General features: G+C 42.5%; 2 protein-coding genes across 2 annotated transcripts; one reads left to right on the top strand and one right to left on the bottom strand.

The window, feature by feature from the left end:
- The first annotated feature begins 651 nt into the window (after positions 1-651).
- On the top strand, positions 652-22,560 carry PHF1 (phosphate transporter traffic facilitator1). Its single transcript, XM_010269056.3, has 10 exons — positions 652-1,286; positions 1,373-1,467; positions 2,010-2,142; positions 2,917-3,008; positions 3,655-3,754; positions 3,854-3,926; positions 4,026-4,146; positions 19,510-19,629; positions 21,833-21,903; positions 22,085-22,560. The coding sequence occupies exons 1-10, from the start codon at positions 1,113-1,115 to the stop codon at positions 22,276-22,278; spliced, it is 1,173 nt and encodes a 390-aa protein (XP_010267358.1). The 5' UTR covers positions 652-1,112; the 3' UTR covers positions 22,279-22,560.
- LOC148790589 (uncharacterized) lies at positions 15,823-18,512 on the bottom strand. The gene is made up of 2 exons (XM_088889789.1): positions 18,393-18,512; positions 15,823-18,356 (listed from the first exon to the last, which is right to left on the bottom strand). The coding sequence occupies exon 2, from the start codon at positions 18,313-18,315 to the stop codon at positions 15,964-15,966; it is 2,352 nt and encodes a 783-aa protein (XP_088745915.1). The 5' UTR covers positions 18,316-18,356; positions 18,393-18,512; the 3' UTR covers positions 15,823-15,963.
- Positions 22,561-23,829: the final 1,269 nt, after the last annotated feature.

Raw genomic sequence — 23,829 nt, 5'->3', positions numbered from 1 at the left:
GGGTGTTCTCTTTGTTAGCTTGTATCGGTTGGGTTGGGATTTGGGAAGGTTAAGGGGAAAGGCGGGGTACTTGATGTGATTGGTTAATCAGCCCTTTCTGTGTACAACGGTGTGATCTTTGATCTGCAGTTATGTGATTTTCTGAAGCGGCAGCAGATTGTTTTTGTTTCCGGTGAACGTGAACCAGGGAAATCCCTGGAAACCCCAAACTAGTAAGGGGAAAGGAAAATAAATGAGAAAAAGGTGCTGCAGAAAAAAAGAAAACCCGCTTTATCTTGAATCTAAGCTTGTTCATTGGGAGAGAGAGTATTATAATAAGAAAAGGCCAAGCGCTCCTCCGTGGTGGTATAAACTATATAAAGTACAAATAACGTACAAGTAGACTTTAGAGGGGAATGAAGTTCATTTCATCATCTCTCATTTGTCTATAGTGGCATTCTAATTGTTTGACTTTGATCGATCTCCCCAGTCCCCACCAGCACCGAACACCAAACACCAATGACCAACCCAAGCCGAAAAAACAAAAACAAAAAGCATTATGCGTGTTCATCAACGATAATTCTGAAAGTAAATAAAAACAGACATCCTCGTCTCGTCAGCCATGGTCATGGGCGGGGATAGCTTAAATTCTTGGTCATTATTAATCAACTTATAGTGTGGAAGCAATCAAGAGAAAGGAGCAGAGGAGGCGTGACGAGTGACGACGACCCGAAAACATCGTCTCCTTTCATTTATTTATTTATTTGATTTCAATAAAATACGGCGGTCCGATGCCAACCCAAATGGGCAAATGGTACAATTTGGGGAATATCCCTTCCTTTCTTTCTTCTGGTTTGCTTGTTACAATCTGAAATCTGCATGTTAGATGTTACATTACATTGTTGACAAGACAATATATTAACTCTCTCACTCAAAAAGTCAGACTCCAAAAGAGGCAAACTGGGAAACAACAAAAAAGTCTTCCTTCTGTAGTTCTGTGACATTGAAACTTCATCGTCATCCTCTTCTACATTCCCACTTTCCACCAAACTATTACAACACCCCTCATCGACCACAAATACAACAGAACTCTCTCTCTCTCTCCTCAAGGCTCAAGTAACATTTGCCCATTCATGGACGCCCCTGCATCGCATCAGGACTCCGTCACTTGCGCTTCCTGGATCCGACGGCCAGAAAACGCCCATCTCGTCGTCTTCGGTAAGCCCCGGCGTGGTCACTCTTCTCCACCTCTGCTCCACATCTTCTCTTTCGATGCCAAGACTGCCTCTCTTTCATCTTCTCCCAAGGTCCAACCTTTTCTCCCTCCTCTTAGGGTTTTGCTTCTTTTATGCCTTTTTGTGAAATCCTCCTCCTCTCCTCTCTTTGTTCCTAGGCTACTCACGCGTTAGAAGAAGGCGATCCTATAAGCATTGCGGTTCACCCAAGCGGGGACGACATCGTTTGCTCCACCACCACCGCTGGCTGCAAGTTAGTTTCTTCTTGTTTAGCTCTGATCAATACAAAATACTGGCCGCCGGTTGAAGCTATTTGACACCTTTTGTATTAATTTCACCTTTTCTTTTTTTTTTTGTATTAATTTTACCTTTTCGGCACACGTTGATGCCACCTCTCTAGTCTTAATTTGCTAGCAGTTTTCTCTTTAAAATATAAATATGCACGGTTTGACTTTTTTACTTAATTTTCTAATATTTCTGGAAACTGATTTACTGTTGAGAGCTTATTGTCAATTTGTCATAATATCGCACACCTAATAACCGCAGAGGTTGTGGTAAAAGATCAGCTTAATCCTGCTACCTGAGATATATATCCTATTCAGTCTTCCCCTGCTCTGCTTTTCTTTGGACAATGATTGGATTGGTATTATATCATGCAAATTGTTCCAAGTGTATGGATAAATTACCTCTGTACATGTAATATTTTACTGGATTTGAACAGAGTCCTTTAGGATCAGGTTTTATTCTTTGAAATCTGAGGGGTGAAAAATATGATGTTTTGTCCGCAATTTACAGATTGTTCGAAGTGTGTGCTGGCGAAGAAAACATAAAGCTGGTGGCCAAAGATATACCACCTCTGCAAAGTGTTGGTCCTCAGACATGCTTAGCTTTCAGCCCTGATGGTTCAAGATTTGCTACTGGTGGGGAGGTAAGTCTTCCAACTTCTACTTGTAATATTCTTGGTTGACACTGTTTCAATAAGACAATAATTATTTATTAGTCACCAGTACTTGAAGTTGTAGATATGCACATCTAAGTATTTACTTTATTTTAGCATAAAATTTTGATATATTGCTACATGCTTTTATATGATCTCAAGGGAACATGGCACTGTTAGCCACATCCTTTTTTGATTAAATTAGCACATCCACAGTGAGAAGCCAAAGATGCCACTGTTTGTAAAGATAAAGGTCAAAACATGGGAGGTGCTTTGTCTTTTAAAATATGTACTTTTTTTTTTCTCATAAACAGGGGTGTGCCCCTTTACTAAAAATGGGATATGCCCAAATCACACCCCTTACTTTTTTCCCTCCCTGAGCAACACTGCTTTGCCATGTTTACTTTTATCAGTTTAGATAGAAATCCACTGTTTGGTACCTTGAGTGGCATTCAGCAAACATTGGTGGAACATTTCTGTTGTTCCAAGGAGCAGGAAAGAAGTTTTTCCCTCTATTCTAGGAAAACCAGAAATGTTCTAATGGTACGTCAACAAATGCTTCATCAATTACTATATTGTTTTCCAACAAATGAAACTCTACATCTAAATTTCCCTCTTGGTTCTTATTTATCAACTTTGTGCCTTTGAAAGGCTCTTTTTTTGTGCCCATGACTGTAAACAGTATTTTAGAGAAAGTTTGTGCACTGGATAAATTATGTCTGCATTGGTACAATTTGCTCTGACATATTTCTTTATTATCTGTAGGATGGACATCTTAGAATTTTTGAATGGCCAAGCCTGCGCATCCTTTTAGATGAGCCAAGAGCACACAAATCCTTTCAAGACATGGATTTTAGGTAGGGTTTAATACATGTCCATTCTGTCGTCATGTTAACACGCATATGTAATGTCTTTTTTTCTTATCAGTAACCAGGATAAAATTTTATTAATAATAAACAAATGTGTACAAGTTGTGCATCCCGTCAATGCAAGAGGTAGTCCCTACTACCTCACCTTATCCCATGCATTACAATTTAGCCCAAAACATTTGATTTCTATTAATCCCTTGTTTTGCTAAGGCATCAACCAAAGAATTGGCCAATCTTTGCACCTATTGAATCTTCACTTTCAAACCATTAGTCATCCATCTAAAGTTCTAAACTTCTTGATTTCATTAATGTAGTTCCACATCACTATCTCTTCATTCAATAGCCACTCTATTACCACTTTTGAGTCACCTTCAATGCTCAATTTCTTGCAACTAAGCTCTCTTTCTCTCTGTACCCCTTCTTGGAGTATTAGAACACCTATTGCCCTTTTGATCTTTCATGAAACTTTTATTGGTTCTTAGTATCAACGTGCATGCATTCAGCATTTATTACATGCAAATGTAGAAGTGCATAAGTTTTGGCTGCATTGCCCCCTTTTCATTCATTGATTCATCTATGGTATGTATTTGAATATATAATTGCATATGCTCTAACCTGTCTTGCCATACTCCAGTTTAGACTCAGAGTTCCTTGCTTCAACATCTACTGATGGTTCTGCACGAATATGGAAAGCAAATGATGGTGTTCCTTTGACATCTCTGACTCGCAACTCGGTATGACTTGTATGGTGGTGTCATGCAGAGCAGAATTTATTATCACATTTTTATGGGCATAGAGAACATACCATTTCATTTTTTTCCTTTTATTTTCAGGATGAGAAGATTGAATGCTGTCGATTTTCCAGGGATGGGACTAAACCCTTTTTATTCTGCACTGTTCAAAAAGGTTTTCTTCTTTGTTTTTAGAAGAAAAATACTGTACATGTCTCTGCTTTTATCCTGCTACTTGTTCATTTCTGAACTCCATTGGTTATTGATAAAACAGGCAATAAACCAGTAACTGCAGTTTGGGATATTAGTACATGGGATAGAATTGGTCATAAGAGGCTACTTCGAAAGCCCACCTCTGTCCTTTCAACCAGCTTGGATGGAAAATATCTTGCACTGTAAGCATAAGAAATTCACAGAGAATCTCGTCTAACATTTTATATAAGCTTTATAGCTGGTTTTCATTGTTTATGTAGGTGTACCAGTCTGTGCAAAAGAACTGGTTGATCTAATTTTTCTATTCTGAACTTGGTCTTGTTCTCATTTCTGAAGTTATGTTGTTTGCATTCATCTATTCTTTCTAAGTCATCATGGTGCTTTTTTCTGCCCCTTTTAATATGGCTTTCCCAGAGCTTATTCTATGTTGACAGTAATGCATTGTTTGTTTCCTATATCACCAATATAGTTTTCTGGTCAAACAATAACATGTTCTAATATTAAAAAAAACTGCTAATTGTTCTAATATTAAAAAAATAAATGATCAACAATATGTTCTAATATTGAAAAAATGACTGCTAATTGTTGTTTTTATACTATTTGATTTGAGTTCTAAATAATTACTAATTAAGCACATTTATATATCTGGATGGTTAAATTTGCATCTCTTTAGTTCATTTAAGGTAATGGTATAAAATTGTATTACTTGAAGGCAAAATGTGTATGAGGGGATGCATATAGCTATAAAAGGAAAAGATATCCCTTCTCTCATGCCATAGGAAGGTAAGGAGCTATGACTGTACAAAAAAAAGGCCTTTTGCACATTTGGACTAACCTATCAGCAATATATTCTATGATACCCAAATACCTTTACATGCGCAGCGTACCAGTATCAAATATGATACTAGGTACTGCATGGATACTTCCAGGTGTACTCTATACATTAGCGCTTACTAAAACATAAATGGTATGCTTTAATAATTTATAATATAAAACAATATGCATATCTTAGAAGTTTAATTGAATTTGACAATACACAAGTTTTGAGAAATGATATTTAGCTTCAAAAACTGGATATAAACTCATAATATAAGCATTTTACGTGGGACACCCTTACCTGTATCTGTGTCCATGATTTTAGGAAATGGAAAATCATATCTCCATTTTCTGTATCCATGTGTGTCCGTTTTATGGATTAACTATTTCATCCAATCTAAGGTCAAATGGAGGGAGATTAAAGAAATTAATAAAACCTGGGGGAAAGTCTAGAGTCTAGACACATCAAAGTTTAAATTGTTGTTATTACAAATATAATTTTGGGAAATGCAGGAAGATTTTAAATATTATGATATATATATATATATATTCCCTGCTAGTTGGCTTTGGCTTCGGTTATTTTTCTTAGAAGTTCTGAGAATAGTTCTCCATTAAAGAGTCATTGAAATATGGCAATACAAAGAATACCAAATTTAATCCAATGTGTAGATTAAGGCGATAAACAACATGTGTTTTTTTTTTTATCAATAAACATGTGTTTTTATTTATATATTTTAATGGGATATATAATTTTCCTGCATATGCAATTTTAGTTGGATAAAAATCACAAGAAGTTTCTTCTTCTTCTTCTCTCTCTACTTTGATTTGTTGTTTTTCTTAAATTTTGAAGTGTTTCTGTTGAGGGCCCGGGAATAGGATCTCGTCACGGGTCGGTCCACGGGGAAAACCTCCTGTTTTCCCTTGTTCCTTCCTGCTCGTGATGAACCTATCTTGGCACCTTCGGTGATTTGTCCAAGAGATCACCAACTCTCCTAACTCACTCTTGACTGAATAATTTGATATCTCATTCAATAATGGGGTCTCCTTAAAGGGAGTCTCCTTGCTGAATAGGGAGACTTCCAGTTTTATCTTGCTAAGGATAAGATAAGCTAATCCTAATCTGATAAGCTACTAACAAGATAAGATAAGCTAAGCTAATCCTAATCTGATAGCTATTAACAAGATAAGATAAGAGATAAGAACAATAAGATAAGAACAAGCAAAATGAGCTAATCTAATCTAGATAAGGCTGCTGTTGCCGAACTGGGTAGGATGAGCATCACTGAATCCTTGCTGCTGCTGGCGGTGGGCTCGGGGCCTGTTGCTGCCGGCGGCGATGGTACGTCTTCCCGAGGAAGGCATCCATAACATTACTCCCCTCCTGGACTACGAGCTTGTCCTCAAGCTCGAAAGCTGGATATGTGGCTTGGAACTCTGCCAATGGGATCCATGTGGCTTCTGTTGGTGGTAGATCACACCATTCCACCAAGACTTCAAGGATTCCACGATTGAAACGAGAGCGGGTGGCAGTTTTAGGCTGGGGGACCAGTTTGCCATCTTTCAAGGGTGGCAGGGAGGGAACTTGGTCCGGGGGAACACTCGTAAATGGTTTCAGCAAGGAGATGTGGAAGACATCATGAATTCGGCTAGTCTCTGGAAATTCCAGCTGGTAGGCCACACTGCCAATCCGTAACAGAACCTTGTAGGGCTCATAGTACTTAGGGGCCAGCTTCGGGGCAGCCTTGTGGCGCAAGGAACGCTGCCGGTAGGGCTGGAGCTTCAACCAAACAAATTGTCCTGGATCGAACGACAGTTCCCGGTGGTGCTCATCATAGTGGAGCTTCATGCGGAGTTGGGCCTACTGTAAGCGAATGCGGACGTCGGCAGGGAGGGCGTCGCGGTCCTGTAAGGAGTGATCGATTGCGTCCAAGCGAGTAGATCCGGGCTCGTAGGACAGCAAGCGGGGAGGATCCCTGCCGTAAACAACGCGAAAGGGAGTCATGCCGAGGGAGGAATGGTAGGCTGTGTTGTAGCAGTACTCAGCCCAAGGAAGCCATTCCAACCACCGTCGAGGTTGATCGCCTACGAAACAACGGAGATACATCTCGATAGTGCGGTTAACCACTTTCGTCTGACCGTCGGTTTGTGGCCGGTAAGCTGATGAGTAGGCCAGGGTGGTGCCGTGTAGTCGAAATAACTCTTTCCAGAAGGCACTAGTGAAGACCGGGTCTCTATCGCTGACGATGGATTCCGGCAACCCATGTAAGTGAAAGATATGTGTAAAGAAGGCGAGGGCAACCGAAGTGGCACTGTACGGGTGTGATAGAGGAATGAAGTGCGCGTATTTAGAGAAGCGGTCGACTACCACAAAGAGAACTGATTTGCCCCCTACCTTGGGAAGTCCCTCAATGAAGTCCATGGAGATGTCGGCCCAGATCTGCAATGGGATGGAAAGGGGCTGAAGGAGGCTTGTCGGGTGTAGGTTTTCCCATTTGTGCTGTTGGCATGTGGAGCATTTCTGGACAAAATTTCGAATAGAAGTCTTCATACCTCGCCAATGGAAATCAGTCCGGACGCGGTATAGTGTTTTTTGAATGCCCTCGTGGGTGGAGTTATGGATGCTGGTGATGATGGTGGGAATCAACGGGCAGTCTGCTGGAAGATGGACTCGTCCCTTATACAGTACCAACCTGTCGTGAAGTGACCAATCGGGGTTGGCCGTGCCAGTCTGGATCTTTTGCAGTAAGAGCGACCATTCCGGGGACTGTGGTGCTGCCTTCTTAATGTCGTCAAATAGAGAGATCCGAGGTTGGGAAATGCTACATAGAACCATCGCGTCTTCTTCTCGCCTAGACAAGGCATCAGCTGCGCGATTAGAGGATCCCGCCTTATATTCCACCCGGAAGTCAAACCCGAGCAGTTTGCTAACCCAATGCTGCTGAGGGGAAGTGGTAAGACGCTGCTCTAACAGGTATTTGAGGCTGTAATGATCAGTTTTGACGATGAACGACCGCCCCCACAAATACGGCCTCCAGTGCTGGATGGCTCGGGCAAGGCCGATTAGTTCGCGCTCATAGGCTGGAAGCTTCAGATGCCGGTCAGCCAATCTGCGGCTGAAGAAAGCGATCGGGTGCCCTTGCTGCTGTAGTACGGCCCCGATACCCACTCCGGAAGCATCGCACTCGACTGTAAATTCGAGGGCGAAATTAGGTAATTGCAGGACATGGGTTGAAGACGGTGCATTTCGCAGTGACAGAAAAGCTTCATCAGCTGCATCGTCCCACCGGAAGGAGTTTCTCTTCAACAGGTTGGTTAACGAGGTTGCCGACACTCCATAGTTCTGTACAAATTTGCGGTAGTAACCCGTTAAACCGAGGAACCCGCGTAAGGCCTTGGCGGATTGAGGTTTGGGCCATTCTGTTATAGCCTGAATCTTGGAACTATCAACTGTTACACCCTGCCCATGGATGATGTGGCCGAGGTAAAGAACCTGTCGCTCCCCGAAGGAGCACTTGGACTGTTTCAGGAATAAGCTGTGTTGGCGTAGGAGTACGAAAACGGTCCTCAGATGGTGGACATGCTCTACCCATGATTTGCTGTAAACGAGGATATCATCAAAGAAAACTAAAACAAATTTGCGCAGATGGGGCTGGAATACCTCGTTCATTAGTGACTGAAATGTAGATGGTGCATTGGAGAGTCCGAATGGCATGACTAAAAATTCGAAGTGGCCATGGTGGGTGCGAAAAGCAATCTTCTTCACGTCACCGGGAGCCATGCGAACTTGGAAATATCCGGACCTGAGGTCCAACTTAGAGAAATACTGGGCACCATGCAACTCGTCCAGCAGTTCGTCCACAACGGGAATAGGGAACTTATCTTTGATCGTCCGGTCATTGAGTTCTCCATAGTCAACACAGAACCTCCACGTTCCATCCTGCTTCGCCACCAACAGAACTGGCAAAGAGAAGGGGGAGTGACTTTTGCGTATGATCCCTTGGTTCAGCATCACTGTACATTGTTTTTCTATCTCATCCTTCTGTAAGTGAGGGTAGCGATAAGGCCTGACAACGATTGGTGCTGAACCCGCCACCAAAGGAATACGATGGTCGCAAGCTCGGGAAGGGGGAAGGCCCTTCGGTTCCTGGAACAGATCTGAAAACTCGGCGAGAAGTTTTTCCATGGCTGCCGGTTCTATCTGGAGTGCATGAACCTGCGGTGTCTTTTCTTTAACCCTGCAACCGTGCCATGAAACTTGCTTGCCATTCAGGTGGAAGGTCATGGTGAGTGCGCTGAAGTCCCACAAAATCGGGCCTAGGGTAATTAACCATTTGACCCCAAGAACAATATCGAACCCATCCAATGAGAGTACAAATAAATCAACAAGAATTAGTTCAGAATTGACCTGTACTGGGACGTCCTTACAAATCCCTGGACTGTGAACTTTTTCACCATTTGCGACGGCTACCTGTAGTCGCGGCCGGAGTTCCATTGGTACTTTTAACTGCAGGGCTGCATGTTCACTTATGAAGTTGTGTGTGCTCCCTGAATCGACGAGAATGCGCACCGGCTGACCTGCGATCTATGCCTGTAACTGCATGGTCTGAGAGGTTTTAATACCGGTGATCGCATGGAGAGAGATCTCTGGTTCGAATGTGAAGGGTTCCCCTTCCTCCTCCTCTTGCTCATCTATGAGAAGGCAAAAAAGCCTCTTGCATCTATGTCTTGCCGAGTAGAGGTCATCACAGTTGAAACATTGACCTCTCGCTTGGCGCTCTGCCATTTCTGCCCTGGTCAAGCGCTTGATGGGAGGAGTGACCATGTTACTGCCTGTACTTGTCACTGCTCTAGAGGTGGTGGTCGTGGGAGGCTTCATTTCCCGGCTGGTAGCAGAAGAGGGGTCGTTGCTGCTGGTCTTGGGGGCACCCACGAGTTCGGTGGACGACCCACATTAAAAATTCCGCGGCTGAGCTGCAGCTTGCGCTCAAATGCGCGGGCTAAGTTCATGGCTGTGACCAAATTTGGGGGATTCTGCATCTTGACATCCACTCGCAGGGGTTCTGCTAACCCTGCTATGAACATATCCACTTGCTGGTCTGGTTGCACGGAGGATGCCCTCGCGAGGAGGGTTTGGAACTGTTGCTGGTATTCAGCAACTGTTCCGGTCTGTTTAAGGTTAATTAGCTCGCCTAGTGGGTTGCTGGTCAATGGGGGTTCGAACCGAAGAAGGCAATAGGATTTAAACTGGGGCCAACTGAGCCCGGGTTCTTCTTTCTCTAACCGATAAAACCAAAGTTGTGCTTCTTCTGTTAAATGAAAGGCGGCTAGGCTTACCTTGTCCTGGTCATTTGTCCGTTGATTCCGGAAGAACTGCTCGCAGCGATACAGCCAGCCTAGGGGGTCTCCGTTGCCGTTGTACGATGGGAACTCCGGCCTGCTGTACTTGGGGATGATGGCTGCTCCATGGCCGACGGACTGCTGTTCGCCGGAACACTCCAGCAGATCTGGCCGGCGGTCGTTAGCTGCTGTCCCTCCGTCAGAGTTCCTTTCCCTGCTGGAAAGAAACATCTCCATTAGTCGTCGCAGTTCTCGCACTTCACCTTTGATCTCACGAACTTCGGAGCTGGTCTCCACGAGTTGGTGCTCGAGGTCGTGGACCCTAGAAGGTAGCTGCTCCAGATCTCCCATGACGCCTTGCTCTGATACCAAGTTGTTGAGGGCCCGGGAATAGGATCTCGTCACGGGTCGGTCCACGGGGAAAACCTCCTGTTTTCCCTTGTTCCTTCCTGCTCGTGATGAACCTATCATGGCACCTTCGGTGATTTGTCCAAGAGATCACCAACTCTCCTAACTCACTCTTGACTGAATAATTTGATATCTCATTCAATAATGGGGTCTCCTTAAATAGGAGATTACAAGAGTCCTAATCAAAGGGAGTCTCCTTGCTGAATAGGGAGACTTCTAGTTTTATCTTGCTAAGGATAAGATAAGCTAATCCTAATCTGATAAGCTACTAACAAGATAAGATAAGCTAAGCTAATCCTAATCTGATAAGCTATTGACAAGATAAGATAAGAGATAAGAACAAGCAAAATGAGCTAATCTAATCTAGATAAGGCTGCTGTTGCCGAACTGGGTAGGATGAGCATCACTGAATCCTTGCTGCTGCTGGCGGTGGGCCCGGGGCCTGTTGCTGCCGGCGGCGATGGTACGTCTTCCCGAGGAAGGCATCCATAAAAGTTTCTCATTTTGTTTTATATTTTAATTAAAACGACTTTCTTTTTCTATCTTATATTTTGGTTTTTCCTAATAATTACTTGATAAATTTGGTGAAAATGTTTCCATGCTTGAGCTGAAATTCTGCATTTAAACTTGGACTTATTTATGTTTAATTAGAAAAATAAAGAACTTATTTAAGTTTGATTAGACTTCTTACTTTTTTTTTTTTGATCAATAACACTTTCATTAATTCATCAAGAAAATTTACAAGTGGAAGACAAACACACTTATCTTCCAAGAGTCACAAAGAACTTCAAGAAAGGAAAGAAGAAAATACAAAGATACAAGGACACTACCATTACAACTTAGCCCAAAACAAGGAATCCCTTTCTGCCCCTTGTTTTGCTAAACCGTCAGCTAGGGAATTAGCTGATCTCTTAATCCAACATGTCTTAACTTCCATTTCCCGCACCAGCCATTTGATTTTCCGCTTCTTATTGTTTTACTTCCAAAGATCATTTTGTTCTTTGGTCAGCCACCCTATCACCACCTCTGAATCCCCTTCAATTATAACTTTCTTGATGTTCAATTCCTTCGCTTTCCGGGCTCCTTCCATAACTGCATATATCTCAGCTCTAAGGGAGTCGCCCACTCCAATTGGGCCTGAGAACATAGTAGAGATGACCCCATTTTCATCTCTAAAAACACCCCCGATCCCTGATTGTCCCGGGTTTCCCCTACTGCATCCATCAAAGTTTAATTTCAAGAATCCACTAGGTGGGGGGGTCCAAGCCACGCTCATTACTGACTTGGTCTGCGTGCAACTTGCAATTTCACCTCACTTCCTCAACATGTCATCCACAGTGTAATCTGTGAATATTTCCCGAGATTTCAACCACTGTACCGCCCTAAACTGTATGATAGCCCTCAAATCTGCTGTCCCTCTCTGAGTTTCTGATAATATCCTGAAGTTCCTTTCTTCCCACAGTGTCCAACATACTGCAACCCTTAGTCCTCTCCACATTGTCCTTCCCCTTTTTAACCGCCACCTGAAGGAGGGGGCGAAAAGGCCCTTCATGTCTGATGGGGGATTCCAGCTGCATCCAAATAAGGAGAAAGCCCAATCCCACAATGACCTCGCGAAGTGGCACGACACCATTAGGTGAAAACCAGTCTCCCCATCTGCTTTACACAGAACACATCACTGAGGTGACAAGCAAGTATTGGGTCTCTTCTTTTGGAGTAGATCACCAGCGTTGATTCTTTCCAGATAGGCTTCCCAACAAAAACTACCAACCCTAGGAGGTATAGCTCTGCACCAAACCTCACCAACAGAAAAAGGGAACTGGGTAGGACTGGTGGACTGACTTAAGACTTCGAAGAACGAAGCACAAGAGAAAATGCCATTGGGGTTAGGTGTCCAAGTTCTAGAATCCGCCCTAGTGGGGTCTAAGACAACATTATCAAGAAGTGCAAGAAGGCTCGAAATACAGTTGAAGTCCGAATCCCTCAAATCCCTTCTTAGACCCAAGTTTCACCCAATCCCAGAAGTGGAAGAGGACGGGGTGGTGAAAGACGAGATCAGCTCATTTTTCAAATCAGAAAGAGCATACAAAGACGGAAACTGATCCTTTAGAGGAGCGCTCCCCACCCAGGTTTGTTCCCAAAATTTTATGGAGTTATCGGAATTCAAGTCATACCTGATATTAGGAATGAAAACTGGTAGCAGGTCATGAATGGCTTTCCAAGGAGAATTGCGTGTGATCCTAGCTCTGATTCCCGCATCCCATCCGTTGTGCCCAGCCCATGAATACTTGCCACTATTCTAGCCCATAGCTTCTCCTTCTCCATAGGAAACCTCCACAACCACTTCCCCAGCAGAGTCATATTCCTTCTCCTAATACTCCCCAGCCCCAAACCACCACACGACTTACTCCTGCACACTATTTCCCAGCTAACTCTATGATCCCTCTTCTCTTCTTCCGGCTCCCACAGGAAATCTCTCATTAACTTCTCTAATCTGTTAACAATCTTCACTGGGATTTTAAACACCGACATGAAGAAGATGGGTAAGTTAGCAAGCGTGGCCTTAATTAATGTAATTCTCCCGCCAAGAGAGAGGTAATTCTTTTTCCAAGATACCAATCTTTTTTAAAACCTTTCCATCACCGGATTCCAGAAGCTCTCTCTCTTGGGATTATCACCTAATGGTAATCCTAAATAGTTCAGAGGCCACCCCGTGACTTCACACCCCAGAACTTCAGCACTATCCCTAATCTCTCCCTCCTCCAAATTCACCCCCACTACACAGCTTTTCCCAAGGTTAACCTTCAAATTGGACAGTTGCTCAAATAGTTGTATCACCGACTTTAAATTCCTAATAAACCTCACATTACCACTTTCACAAAACAGAATCGTGTCATCAGCAAACTGTAAATGTGTGAGGGGGGTTTCCATCCTCCCAACCCTCCAGCCTCTAATGAGCCCCCTAGAATCTGCTTTGTGAATCAATTTCCCCAAAACCTCCGCAATTAAAATGAACAAGAAAGGAGAAAGGGGGTCTCCTTGTCTTATACCCCTACTGGCTGGAAAGAAATCTACCACTGTCCCATTCACTAGCACTGAATAATGACAATTCCGAACACAGCCCATGATCCACTTGCACCATCTAGCCCCAAACCCGAATTTGGTTAAAACTTTCCTCAAGAACTCCCAGTCCACCAGGTCATAAGCCTTTTCCAAGTCCAGCTTACAGACCACTCCCTTCTTCTTATCCCTCTTAAAGTTCTCCACACTCTCATTAGCAGTTAAAATCTGGTCTATAATTTGTCTTCCACTCACAAAAGCTCCTTGATAGTGTTTAATGATATTCGGAATTACCTTCTTCAGCCTCAAAGACAACACTTTTGCAATGATCTTGTACAAGCTATTCACCAAGCTTATTGGCCTAAAATCCTTCGGGTGGGATGCATCTTTCACTTTGGGAATTAAGGCTATAAATGTAGAGTTCACACCCGGATTGACAATTCCTCTCCTGAAAAACTCCTCAAACACCCGCAAGAGATCATCTTTCAAAATATCCCAACAATCCTGATAAAAAGCCATTGTAAACCCATCCGGCCCTGGAGCTTTTGTTCTATCCATAGAAAACACAGCTTCCTTAATCTCTTCTATATTAAACTTCTTTCCATCCTTCTCTTGTTCTCCACCCCTACATCTGGCCAATCCAAACCTTCTACCCACACCCTTCTACTCACAGGCCTTCTTAGAATAGATTTGAAGTGCTCCCCACAGGCCCTGGCAATCTCCTCTTGTTGTACTAACTCAACTCCATCTACTACCAATTTGGAGATAAAGTTCTTCCTTCTCCTGCCATCTGCTAGAGAGTGGAAATACCTAGTGTTTCTATCTCCCTCTTGCAGCCATTTACACCGAAATTTTTGCCTCCAACTAATTTCCTCCTTGTGCAGGCAATCCTCTAACTGTCTTCTCAATTCTCTTCTGAGGTCATTGTCTTCCTCTCCAAATTCTCCTCTTTCCTCTTTAAAGTCAAGGCTTTCAATCTTCTTCATCAAGTCTCCCTTTCTTTCTTCTGTCCTCCCAAACTCCATCAAGTTCCACTCCTTAATTCTTGCTTTCAAGAATTGTAATTTCTTATGGAATTTTATCCCCTCCCACTCCACCGACGGGTTACACTCATGCCACCACTCCCTCACTTTGTTAGTAAACCCTGGATGCAGTAACCACATATTTTCAAATCTAAAGGGAGTAGGACCTCCACACCTTCTTTCCTCCTTGCATAACACTATGGGCCCGAGGTCACCCTTGGGAGAGCTCTAGCATCCAAGGTTCCCCAATGTTCTTCCCAATCCAAAGAGAACAGGAATCTATCCAGCTTAGAGAAAATGGGTCTAGATTGGAGATTTGACCATGTAAATGCCTTATGCACTAGGGGAATCTCTTTAAGCTCAAAGGCATCCACAAACTATTAAATTTCCTCATGCTTTTTGTCACCCTCTGGTTAATCTTATTGGACTCTTCCGAGAACCTTATCACATTGAAGTCCCCACCCATGCACCAAGGCCCATCCCACAATCCTCTAACATCAGCCAGTTCCTCCCACAGCTCCTTTCTCTCTCTGTAATCATTCGGTCCGTAAACATTTGTGAGCACCCACATATAATCATCCTCTTGCTGCTTAAACTTCATGGAAACCGAGTACTTTCCGATCAACTCCTCCATCCCTTCAACCACATCCCTCTTCCACATTGTTACAATCCCCCGGAAGCACCCCACAATGGAGCCGCCACCCAGCTAATCCCCCTGGCTTTCCATACACTCCTTGCCCATTTGTCACTAAACTCCATTCTCTTAGACTCTTGCAACATCACAATGTCTGGGTCATACCGTCTTATTACCTCTTTTATTGTTGCTCTCTTCTTCGCACTCCCAATTCCCCTCACATTCCAACTAAGAATCTTCATTCCGCTTCTTTTTACAAACCCTTTGCCACCTACCCACTACTTTCCCCCTTTCCTTCTATCTCCTTTTACCTCGAGCTTCTTGTCTCCTTCTACATCTCTCTTTAGTCTCTCTACTTCACTCAACCTCCTCTTCTTTGTTATGATCTGCATCTTCCTCTTCTGTAAACTTTCTTTCAACTCGTTCAAATCCTCCAGCCTACAGCCCAACTTCCCTACAAATTCTGCAATCGTGTCTTCTCTCACCGATTCCACCACCCCTACCCTTCCTACAGAATCCCCTTCATCTCTGTCCACCTGCCTTTCCTTCCTCTCCTCTATTCCCACCTCAGTTCTTTCCTCTCCAACCTTCCTCCCCTTACTGTTACCTCCCTCCTTCCTTGCTTCCTCCCTGTAAACCTCTCCATCTCTACCCTCATTCTTGTCCCTCTTCTCCATTAACCCCTCCTCTCTTCCTTCCTTTCCTTCCCTCCTCCATATCAGCTACCCTTCCACATCCTTGAACACTCTTTCAATGATTTCCCACACTTGTCCACTTCTATACCTTTCTTCCCGCAACTCCCCACAATCCTTCCTTCCCCTCTCCCCCTCCTCAGAGAGCCCGCCTACTAGCTCGGCTGCATATTCATGGGCTACAGGACATGGTACAGGAACGGAATCTGGAACCAAAGACACAGGAGACACATTAGTAGCACAAACCGAAATCACATGGTTACCTGGGACTGAAGGGCAAGCTAGAATAGGACTGCTCCCGGCCTCCTTCTCTTGTTCCGAAGGTTGGTAAACAATTATCTTCCTGAGTTGGTTGGGAAGTACTTCTGTCCTTTGGTCAACCTGGTGATCTTTCCACTCTACCCCCGGGTCACCTCTATATAGCATATTCCTGCTCTGCTTCCGGTTCTCCCGGTTTTCCCCTTCTGATAAACCTTGCGCACTCTGTGGTCTTGGGAATGAGATAATCCGATTGCAGTCTTCACCCTGGAATAATCTTGCAATATTCCACCCTTCCATATCATCTCCAGCACAGTTGCCTTCATCGTTTACACTGCCCACGCTAGAGCCATCGACAGAAAAGTCCTCCGGTTCACCATCGTCTTCACCGCACTGCACCCACCCTTCTAACTTCTCTTTCTTCTCTTCAGATCTTCCCCTAGTGAAACTTAGCTCCGGCCTCTCTGAGAAGCCTCGCACGGGGCTAAGCTCCTTCAAGCTGCGTCGGGAGACCCATTGTAACGCCCTCTTCTTTCCTGGTTTCCGACGCTGCGTGCATTCCCCCTTTTGGCTCGCGGCTGGGGACGATGATAGACCGAAACCGAAGTCTATCATAGTTGAAACCCCAGTCACGTGTTGCTTTAGTGGCTCACGCGCCTTATAAACAAACTGGGTCGGGCCCGCTGGCCTGTTTGGGCCTTTAAGAATGCCATTAGCAGCCCACCTGGGCTTTTGCTTTGGCCCATTTGTAAGCACCCGCGGGCTCACGTGATTTTTAAGAAGGTCATGCGCTTCCAGCCCCGACCCCGGTTTGGTTCTAACAGGTTTAAGTTCAAGTCTTCCTTGGCCCAACCCCTTTTCCCTGTTCAGAACAGTCTTGGCGCCAGTTACAACCTGTGCAAAGGTCCTGCCACCCTCCAGACTGCTCACTTCTTCCACACGCGAAAATCCCACCCCCTGCCTACTACCCTTTTGTTTCTCCAGCAAATGTTTTTCCATTTTAGTGAAAGTGCTTTTCTGGTTTGAATTCTCCAACCCTTTCTTGCCACGCAGCTCTTCTTCTTCAACCTTCTCATCTCCCTCCTTACGAGCCTCTTTCCAGAGCATCGATTCAGTGGAAGAAGCCAGCCACACTGAGTAGCACTGCCTTTCGACTAGCACCTCTATCTTCCGAGGTATCTCCTCAGGTTTTACTCCATTCAATAAAATGGAAGCTGAACGAAGGTCTCCCCAAAAGGCCCCTCCTAGTGATCCTCCACACATCAAAGCAATGGCTTCAGCAGTTTCTTGCTTCCACAAATGAAAGGGAAGACCTAACAGACGCACCACCACTCCATCTTCAACAAAGAAGTCTTTGGAGTTTGATCCCGGACACCATCTTGATACTGTGAAATTTCCAAGCTTAGCTTGGATGTTTAAAGCCTCCACTTCTACTCTGTTCTCAAGCAAATCCAGCAAAGCCTTGTTCTTCTCAAAGGATGTTAAAATAAATGTGCTCTTCAACTTTAACCTTGCTGTTAACAGATCTGCAGCTTTCCTCCAGTCAAGAATGGGATTTGAAGCTTCAACTATCAATTTACTTTCCCAATCCCCTCTCTGTATGTTTACTCCCATTCTGAAGTTACCTGCCCCAGCTAACACTAAAGGAGTCTCTTGCTTACTCTTGTTCACCAAACTATTAGACCTGCTTATCTTCCTTTTAATTAATGCTTCTCTTTTTACACCCATGCGTTTCAGCAGTTCACATAAGGCGTCAAGAACTGCCTTCCAGCCCTGACTCTTCCTTCCTTCTGGAAAGCAGATCATCTGCTTTCTACCCTTGCCAAAAAATTCTGTCAAGGAGATAAAATAACCTTTAAGGTTTCTCTTACACTCTACAACAACCCTTCTTCCAGATTCTGAGAAAAGCTCTTTCCAACTATTTTGCTTGCCTTTGTTACTTGCACCTTCCACAAACTCCTTGAGCCCTTCAATTACCCCCAGTCCTAGCAGCACCATCCCTCTCTTTGCTTCCCTGATCTTCAAGCTCAGCTGACCATTTATTCTCTGTTCCTCAAATAGGAGTTCCTTAGATTCAATCTTCAAAACTTTTTTCCAACGGCCTACCTCCACAAATTCTCCCATCTCAGCTCCTCCCCCTCTCCCCCTCTCACCCTATCAGCAACCTTCTCTTTGCTTCACCCTCTCACCCTCTCAGCAACCTTCTCTTTGCTTCAAAACTTTTTTCCAACGGCCTACCTCCACAAATTCACCCATCTCAGCTCCTCCCCCTCTCCCCCTCTCACCCTCTCAGCAACCTTCTCCTGGAATGTTTCTATACTGCAAAAATGGAAACATTTTGGTAGAAATCGAAAACTATGATGTTGTGATAATGTCTACTATAGTGGATAGCCGAAGATTCATGATGACAGTTGAAGTCAGCTGTCTCAATACATGCATTCTGGTTCTAGATATTTCTGGTCCTCCCAACCAGAACTATCACCACCACTACCACTTACAAATATCTGCCTCTTTAGAAAATGGTTCCAAATAATAAACCTTTCCAAGAGGCATCCAGTTAAAGCATCCTTGAACTGTGTAATTTGGGTCATGAAAACTATGTTGGAAGCTTCTGCTGGTAATAAATCAAATTAAGTTGAGGAGCCTCAGCTTTTGAATCCAAAAGTTGATCCACTGCTTGGACATGCAGTTCCCATCAAGAGGAGAAAGTTTTCTACTATTGTTTACTTAATAAGAAGTTTTTAGAACTTATAAAACAAGTTGCAGGTAAGGCCTCATTTCCTGGCTTGAAGAGATATTTCTAGTCATCTATTTTAGAATAATATTTATTTCTCTCTGACATGTATGCCTCTCATTAGTCAGCTGCAGGATTTCATCACCTTTTTTTTTATGTTTTCAAGTATAGGATCTACTTAACATTTATGTTTTTTTAATGAGGTCTTATGTTATAATTAATGTCATTGTCCTAAAAGTTTCCTGTCTATTTGATGATTAGAAAAGATCATGGTACAATATCACTTAAAATATCCTTTTTAACTTGGAATTTGGAAAAATTATATATTTGTATTTATACATTTGCTTCTAGCTAAGCAAGGGGTACAAAGAACTCAATTGTAATATCTGGGTTGAGTCAGCTTTTCTATATCTATGTTTTTCTTTTTTCACAACCTCTTCTTGTATTTATGCTTATTTTTATTAATAAAATCAATTCTGTGTTGCTGATAAAGAAAAAAAAAAGACTATACATTTGGATGCACTTGTTGAGCATTTAGCTTTTACTTTTCCCTGACAAAGTGGGGCTTTTTGTAATAACCACAGGGGAAGCAGAGATGGTGACTTATGTGTAGTTGAAGTAAAGAAAATGGAGGTCTGCCACTGGAGTAAGAGGCTTCACCCTGGTTCAGGCATTTCATTGATAGAGTTTTGTCCCAGTGAAAGGTAAATCCCAGTAAATGTCCACTTCTTTTGGTAATAGAATAGATAAATGGAGTATGAACATGCTCATTTTTGTTGGTTTGTGTATGAAATCCTAAACCTAAAGATCAAAGATTAGGTCATGTACCTAAAAAAAGCAAAATTTGGGCTGGGACCTTCCACATTGATTACATCTCAAAACAAGGACAGGTCACTGGATTAATCTGCAGAAAGAAGAGCAACTGAAATTCTTTATTATGATATTTCTGTAATTAAAGGACTAGTAAAATCTTTTCTTTAACAAGCTACAAATATTGAATTGAAGCTCCAGGAACAGAAATGTTGCATATTGCCATGGTGATAGAACATGGAATTTGACTCAAATTGCGTTCCTCGATTCATGGTAATATATGGGGGATTTAATTGGCTACCCCCCTTCTCTTAATCAGATCTGTTGTTGAATAATGGTTTCAATAAATGTAGATTTTTGCACTGTGGACTTTTGCTATAATATTCAAAGGGCATGAATCTCTAGGTGGGTCAGGAATTACAACTCTCCCTTTTCCACCTAAGGGGATCCATTCTCCCAAACCCCGCTCTCAAAAGAACAAAAAAATTCCTATTCCATTATTAATCTGATTGTAATAACTGGGTCAGAACCATAAACTGTTGCAATATCAAATGTTTTTACTCATCTTCCTTGGTTGTTAATGTGTTTAATATATTGTATGGTTTTGATGGGATTTATTGAACCATGGGGCTTTCTCCCATGTAGATCAGGATGATTTTTGTAACTCGTAGTTGTGACCCGTCTATGTACACTTGTTAACTTGTAGTTATGATGGGCCTTCACCATGGTTCAGCATGTAGCCCTTTTTTATTTGCATTGATCATGGATGAATTGGCTAAACATGTTTTTGAGGAGGTCCGATGGTGCATGTTGTTTGCTGTTGACATCATTTTAATCGATGAAACCAACAAGGGATTAAATGCAAAATTAAGCTTATGAGCAAATGCCTTAGAAACAAGATATTTCAAAGTATGTAGGACTAAAACACAATATATGGCATATAAATTTAATAATAACAATAGGAATGCAAATCAGGGTACACTAGGGATTGGAGACCAAGAGATAATTCAATGCGACCATTTTTTTATCAATAACAGGAACATTTCATTAATATAAGAGGTTAAAATACAAGGGAGGGGAGATAAACTATCTTAACTCCCCAAGGGATCTGAAAAACATTCAAAAGAAAGCCACTTAAACTTTCTCTTCTCATTGCTGTAGTTCCAGAGCCCGATCTTGTCTTCCTTTAACCAGCCCACCACTATCTTAGAATCTCTTTCCTTGACCAGCTTACCGATATTCAGGCCCCTAGCTCTTTTTACCCCTTCCACCATTACCTCAGCCCTAAGGGAGTCTCCCACTCCAATTGGACCAGAAAACATGGTTTAAGAAGAAATTGGCTCAATTGACCATTTTGGTACCTTGGTTCAATAATTCATAACAAAGAAGAGATTGAAGAGGATGTTGCCCATAGACTTAGAGCAGGATGGGAAAAATGGTGGAGTGCATATGGAGTTTTATGTGATAAGCGAATACCACTTAGATTAAAAGGAAAATTCTGTAAAACAGGTGTAGGGCCAGCTATGTTGTATGGAACAAATTGTTGGGATGTCAAGAAACATGTCCAGAGAATGAGTGTGGCAAAAACGCATATGCTGAGATGGATATGTGGAAAAATTAGAAAGGATATGATCAGAAATGAAGTCATTTGTAGGAATTTAGGAGGAGCTCCAATAGGTGATTAAATGAGAGCAAGTAGACTAAGAAGGTTTGGTCATGTGCATAGAAGACCATCAACAGTATCTGTAAGAAGTGATTTGTTACTAGATGAAGGGTCTAGAAGGGAAAAGGGGTAGACCAAAAAGGACATGGGCAGAAGTAGTAAGAAATTATTTAAGCTGCAATTATTTAACAATGGATATGGCATTAAACAGAATGGACTAGTGAACGGTACTCATATAGCTGACCCCATATAGTTGGGATAAGGCTTGGATGATGGCGATGATTATTATTTCATATTCTTTTTCTCAGTGGTATTTTCCATTACTTCCAAGTTTCTCTGTTCTTTCTTTTTCTTTTTTTTAATTCTCATCTAATTGTTCTGAGATTCCAAACTCCCTATACATGATCTTCTAATGTTCCTCCATGAAATTGCAGAGTGGTAATTACCAATTCTAAGCATTGGGGAGCTGTGGTTACAAAGCTAAATGTTCCTGCAGATTGGAAAGGTCTCTCTCTCAAATTATAATTGTTTAGATGAATATCCTCTGTTTTATGTCCTTATTGATGGTTCTTGGAAATCATGAGTTGGTGGTTTCACAAATCAGCTGTTGTGTGGACCTAAATTTTACATCATGGGGTTGCTATCTGGGCTTTTTTGATATTTGATTTTTGTTTGCTTCTGTGCAGAATGGCAAATCTATTTGCTGCTGTTGGGACTCTTTTTGGCCTCGGCTGTAGCATTCTATGTATTTTTTGAGAATTCTGATTCATTCTGGAACTTCCCCCTGAGTAGAAATCAGCCTGCTAGACCAAAGATTGAAGGTATATTTGGAGATCCTCAGTCCTCTGACGAGGGAATATTTGGACCATTGGATATGTAACTTGATTGTATAATTCTGTTAGAAATGCCCTTGAACATTTGATTGCTGCACCAAGATACGGTAGCTTTTGAGGCCAGTGTTTTTTGGATGGCAACAAAATTTTTTAAGGCATCCTCAGCCTTTAATACGCACTGTGGCAAGATATTACTTGTATTTAAAATTTTACCAGTGTAGCCACTTGTCAGCTTTGGAGTGATGTTTGGACTTAGAGATCCATGTGCTCTTTCTAATTTTTTCTTCAATGCAATAATATATCAAGAAATGAATATATTTCTTCTTGATTAATGGTGGAGAAATATAGAAGATGTTTTTGATCAATAACAAATTCATTCAATTCATTGAAATATCAAACTATTTACAGCAAGGAAGACAAAAATTCTTATCTTCCAAGTACAACTTAAACTCTCCCAAGAGAGAAACAGAGAAAAGGAAACAAAAGAAACAATTAAGTTACAGCTTAGCCTAAAACATTGCTTCCCTTTCTATCCCTCGTTTAGCTAATCCATCAGCCAAAGAGTTAGTTGATCTCTTAACCCAATGCATCCTAATTTTCATCTCTCGCACCAGCCACCTGAATTTCCTCTTTTCATTTCTGTAATTTCATAAACCGTAGTTGTTTTTAATCAGCCACCCTATCACCACCTTCGAGTCCCCTTCAATTATGAGTTTCTTGACATTCAATTCTTTGGCTTTCTGAACTCCTTCCATAACTGTCAAGATCTAAGCCCTAAGGGAATCTTCCACACCAATTGGACTGAGAACAGGGCAGAAATGACCCCGTTCTCATCCCTAAAAACACCTCCAATCCCTGATTGTACCGGGTCTCCCCTACAACTCCCATCAAAATTTAACTTTAAGAAGCCAGCAGATGGGGGAGTCCAAGACACCCTTATTACTGGTTTGATCTGAGTACAGTTTGCAATCTCACCCCACTTTCTCAGCATGTCTTTCACTGTGTAGTCTGTAAATAGCTCTAGTGATTTCAGCCATTGTATTGCCCTTATGTGGATCACAGCCTTCACATCTTCAGCCCCTCTCTCATTTTCTGAGAAGATCCTAGTATTTCTTTCTTCTCATAATGTCCAGTATACTGCAGCCCTCAGACCTCTCCACAGTCATTTCCCTTCTCATGTGCCACCTGAAAAATGAAGGGGAAAATAGGCTCTGCAAGTCTGATGAAGGGTTCCACCTACACCCAAAGAGAGAACAAGTCCACTCCCAAATTGATTTTGCAAATTGGCAAGACACTGGTAAGTGAAAATCAGTCTCCCCATCTGCTTTGCAAAGAACACACCAATGAGGTGTGACTTGTTACTTTTGAAACTCATCTCTGCTATGAATTCTCTATTTCACCCCACAGGAATGTTTTGTGGACTATGGAGTCTGATTCGTTATTAATTTACCTAGAATATGGGGTTCCATGCCCACCCAGTGTTCCTTGCAACTCGTAGATTCCAACTTTAGGCAATTTGACCACCAAGGTTAGTGTGCAGAGGGGTTTTCGGTGTATGACTAACAAATCTTTCCCTTTGGGAATCCCGGATGCGGATC

This window comes from Nelumbo nucifera, chromosome 6, assembly GCF_055504915.1.
Source record: "Nelumbo nucifera cultivar China Antique chromosome 6, China Antique-T2T, whole genome shotgun sequence".
Taxonomy (NCBI): Eukaryota; Viridiplantae; Streptophyta; class Magnoliopsida; order Proteales; family Nelumbonaceae; genus Nelumbo; species Nelumbo nucifera.
This window is presented reverse-complemented; position numbering and strand designations above follow the sequence as displayed.

What these genes read in the sequence shown, in the direction of transcription:
- LOC148790589 (XM_088889789.1), bottom strand. Translation starts at nt 18,315, where the DNA reads ATGGGAGAATTTGTGGAGGTAGGCCGTTGGAAAAAAGTTTTGAAGATT.
- PHF1 (XM_010269056.3), top strand. Translation starts at nt 1,113, where the DNA reads ATGGACGCCCCTGCATCGCATCAGGACTCCGTCACTTGCGCTTCCTGG. An exon ending in TTTCAAGACATGGATTTTAG is followed by an intron (nt 3,009 to 3,654) that starts GTAGGGTTTAAT and finishes GCCATACTCCAG; the next exon opens with TTTAGACTCAGAGTTCCTTG. An exon ending in GAGTTTTGTCCCAGTGAAAG is followed by an intron (nt 19,630 to 21,832) that starts GTAAATCCCAGT and finishes ATGAAATTGCAG; the next exon opens with AGTGGTAATTACCAATTCTA.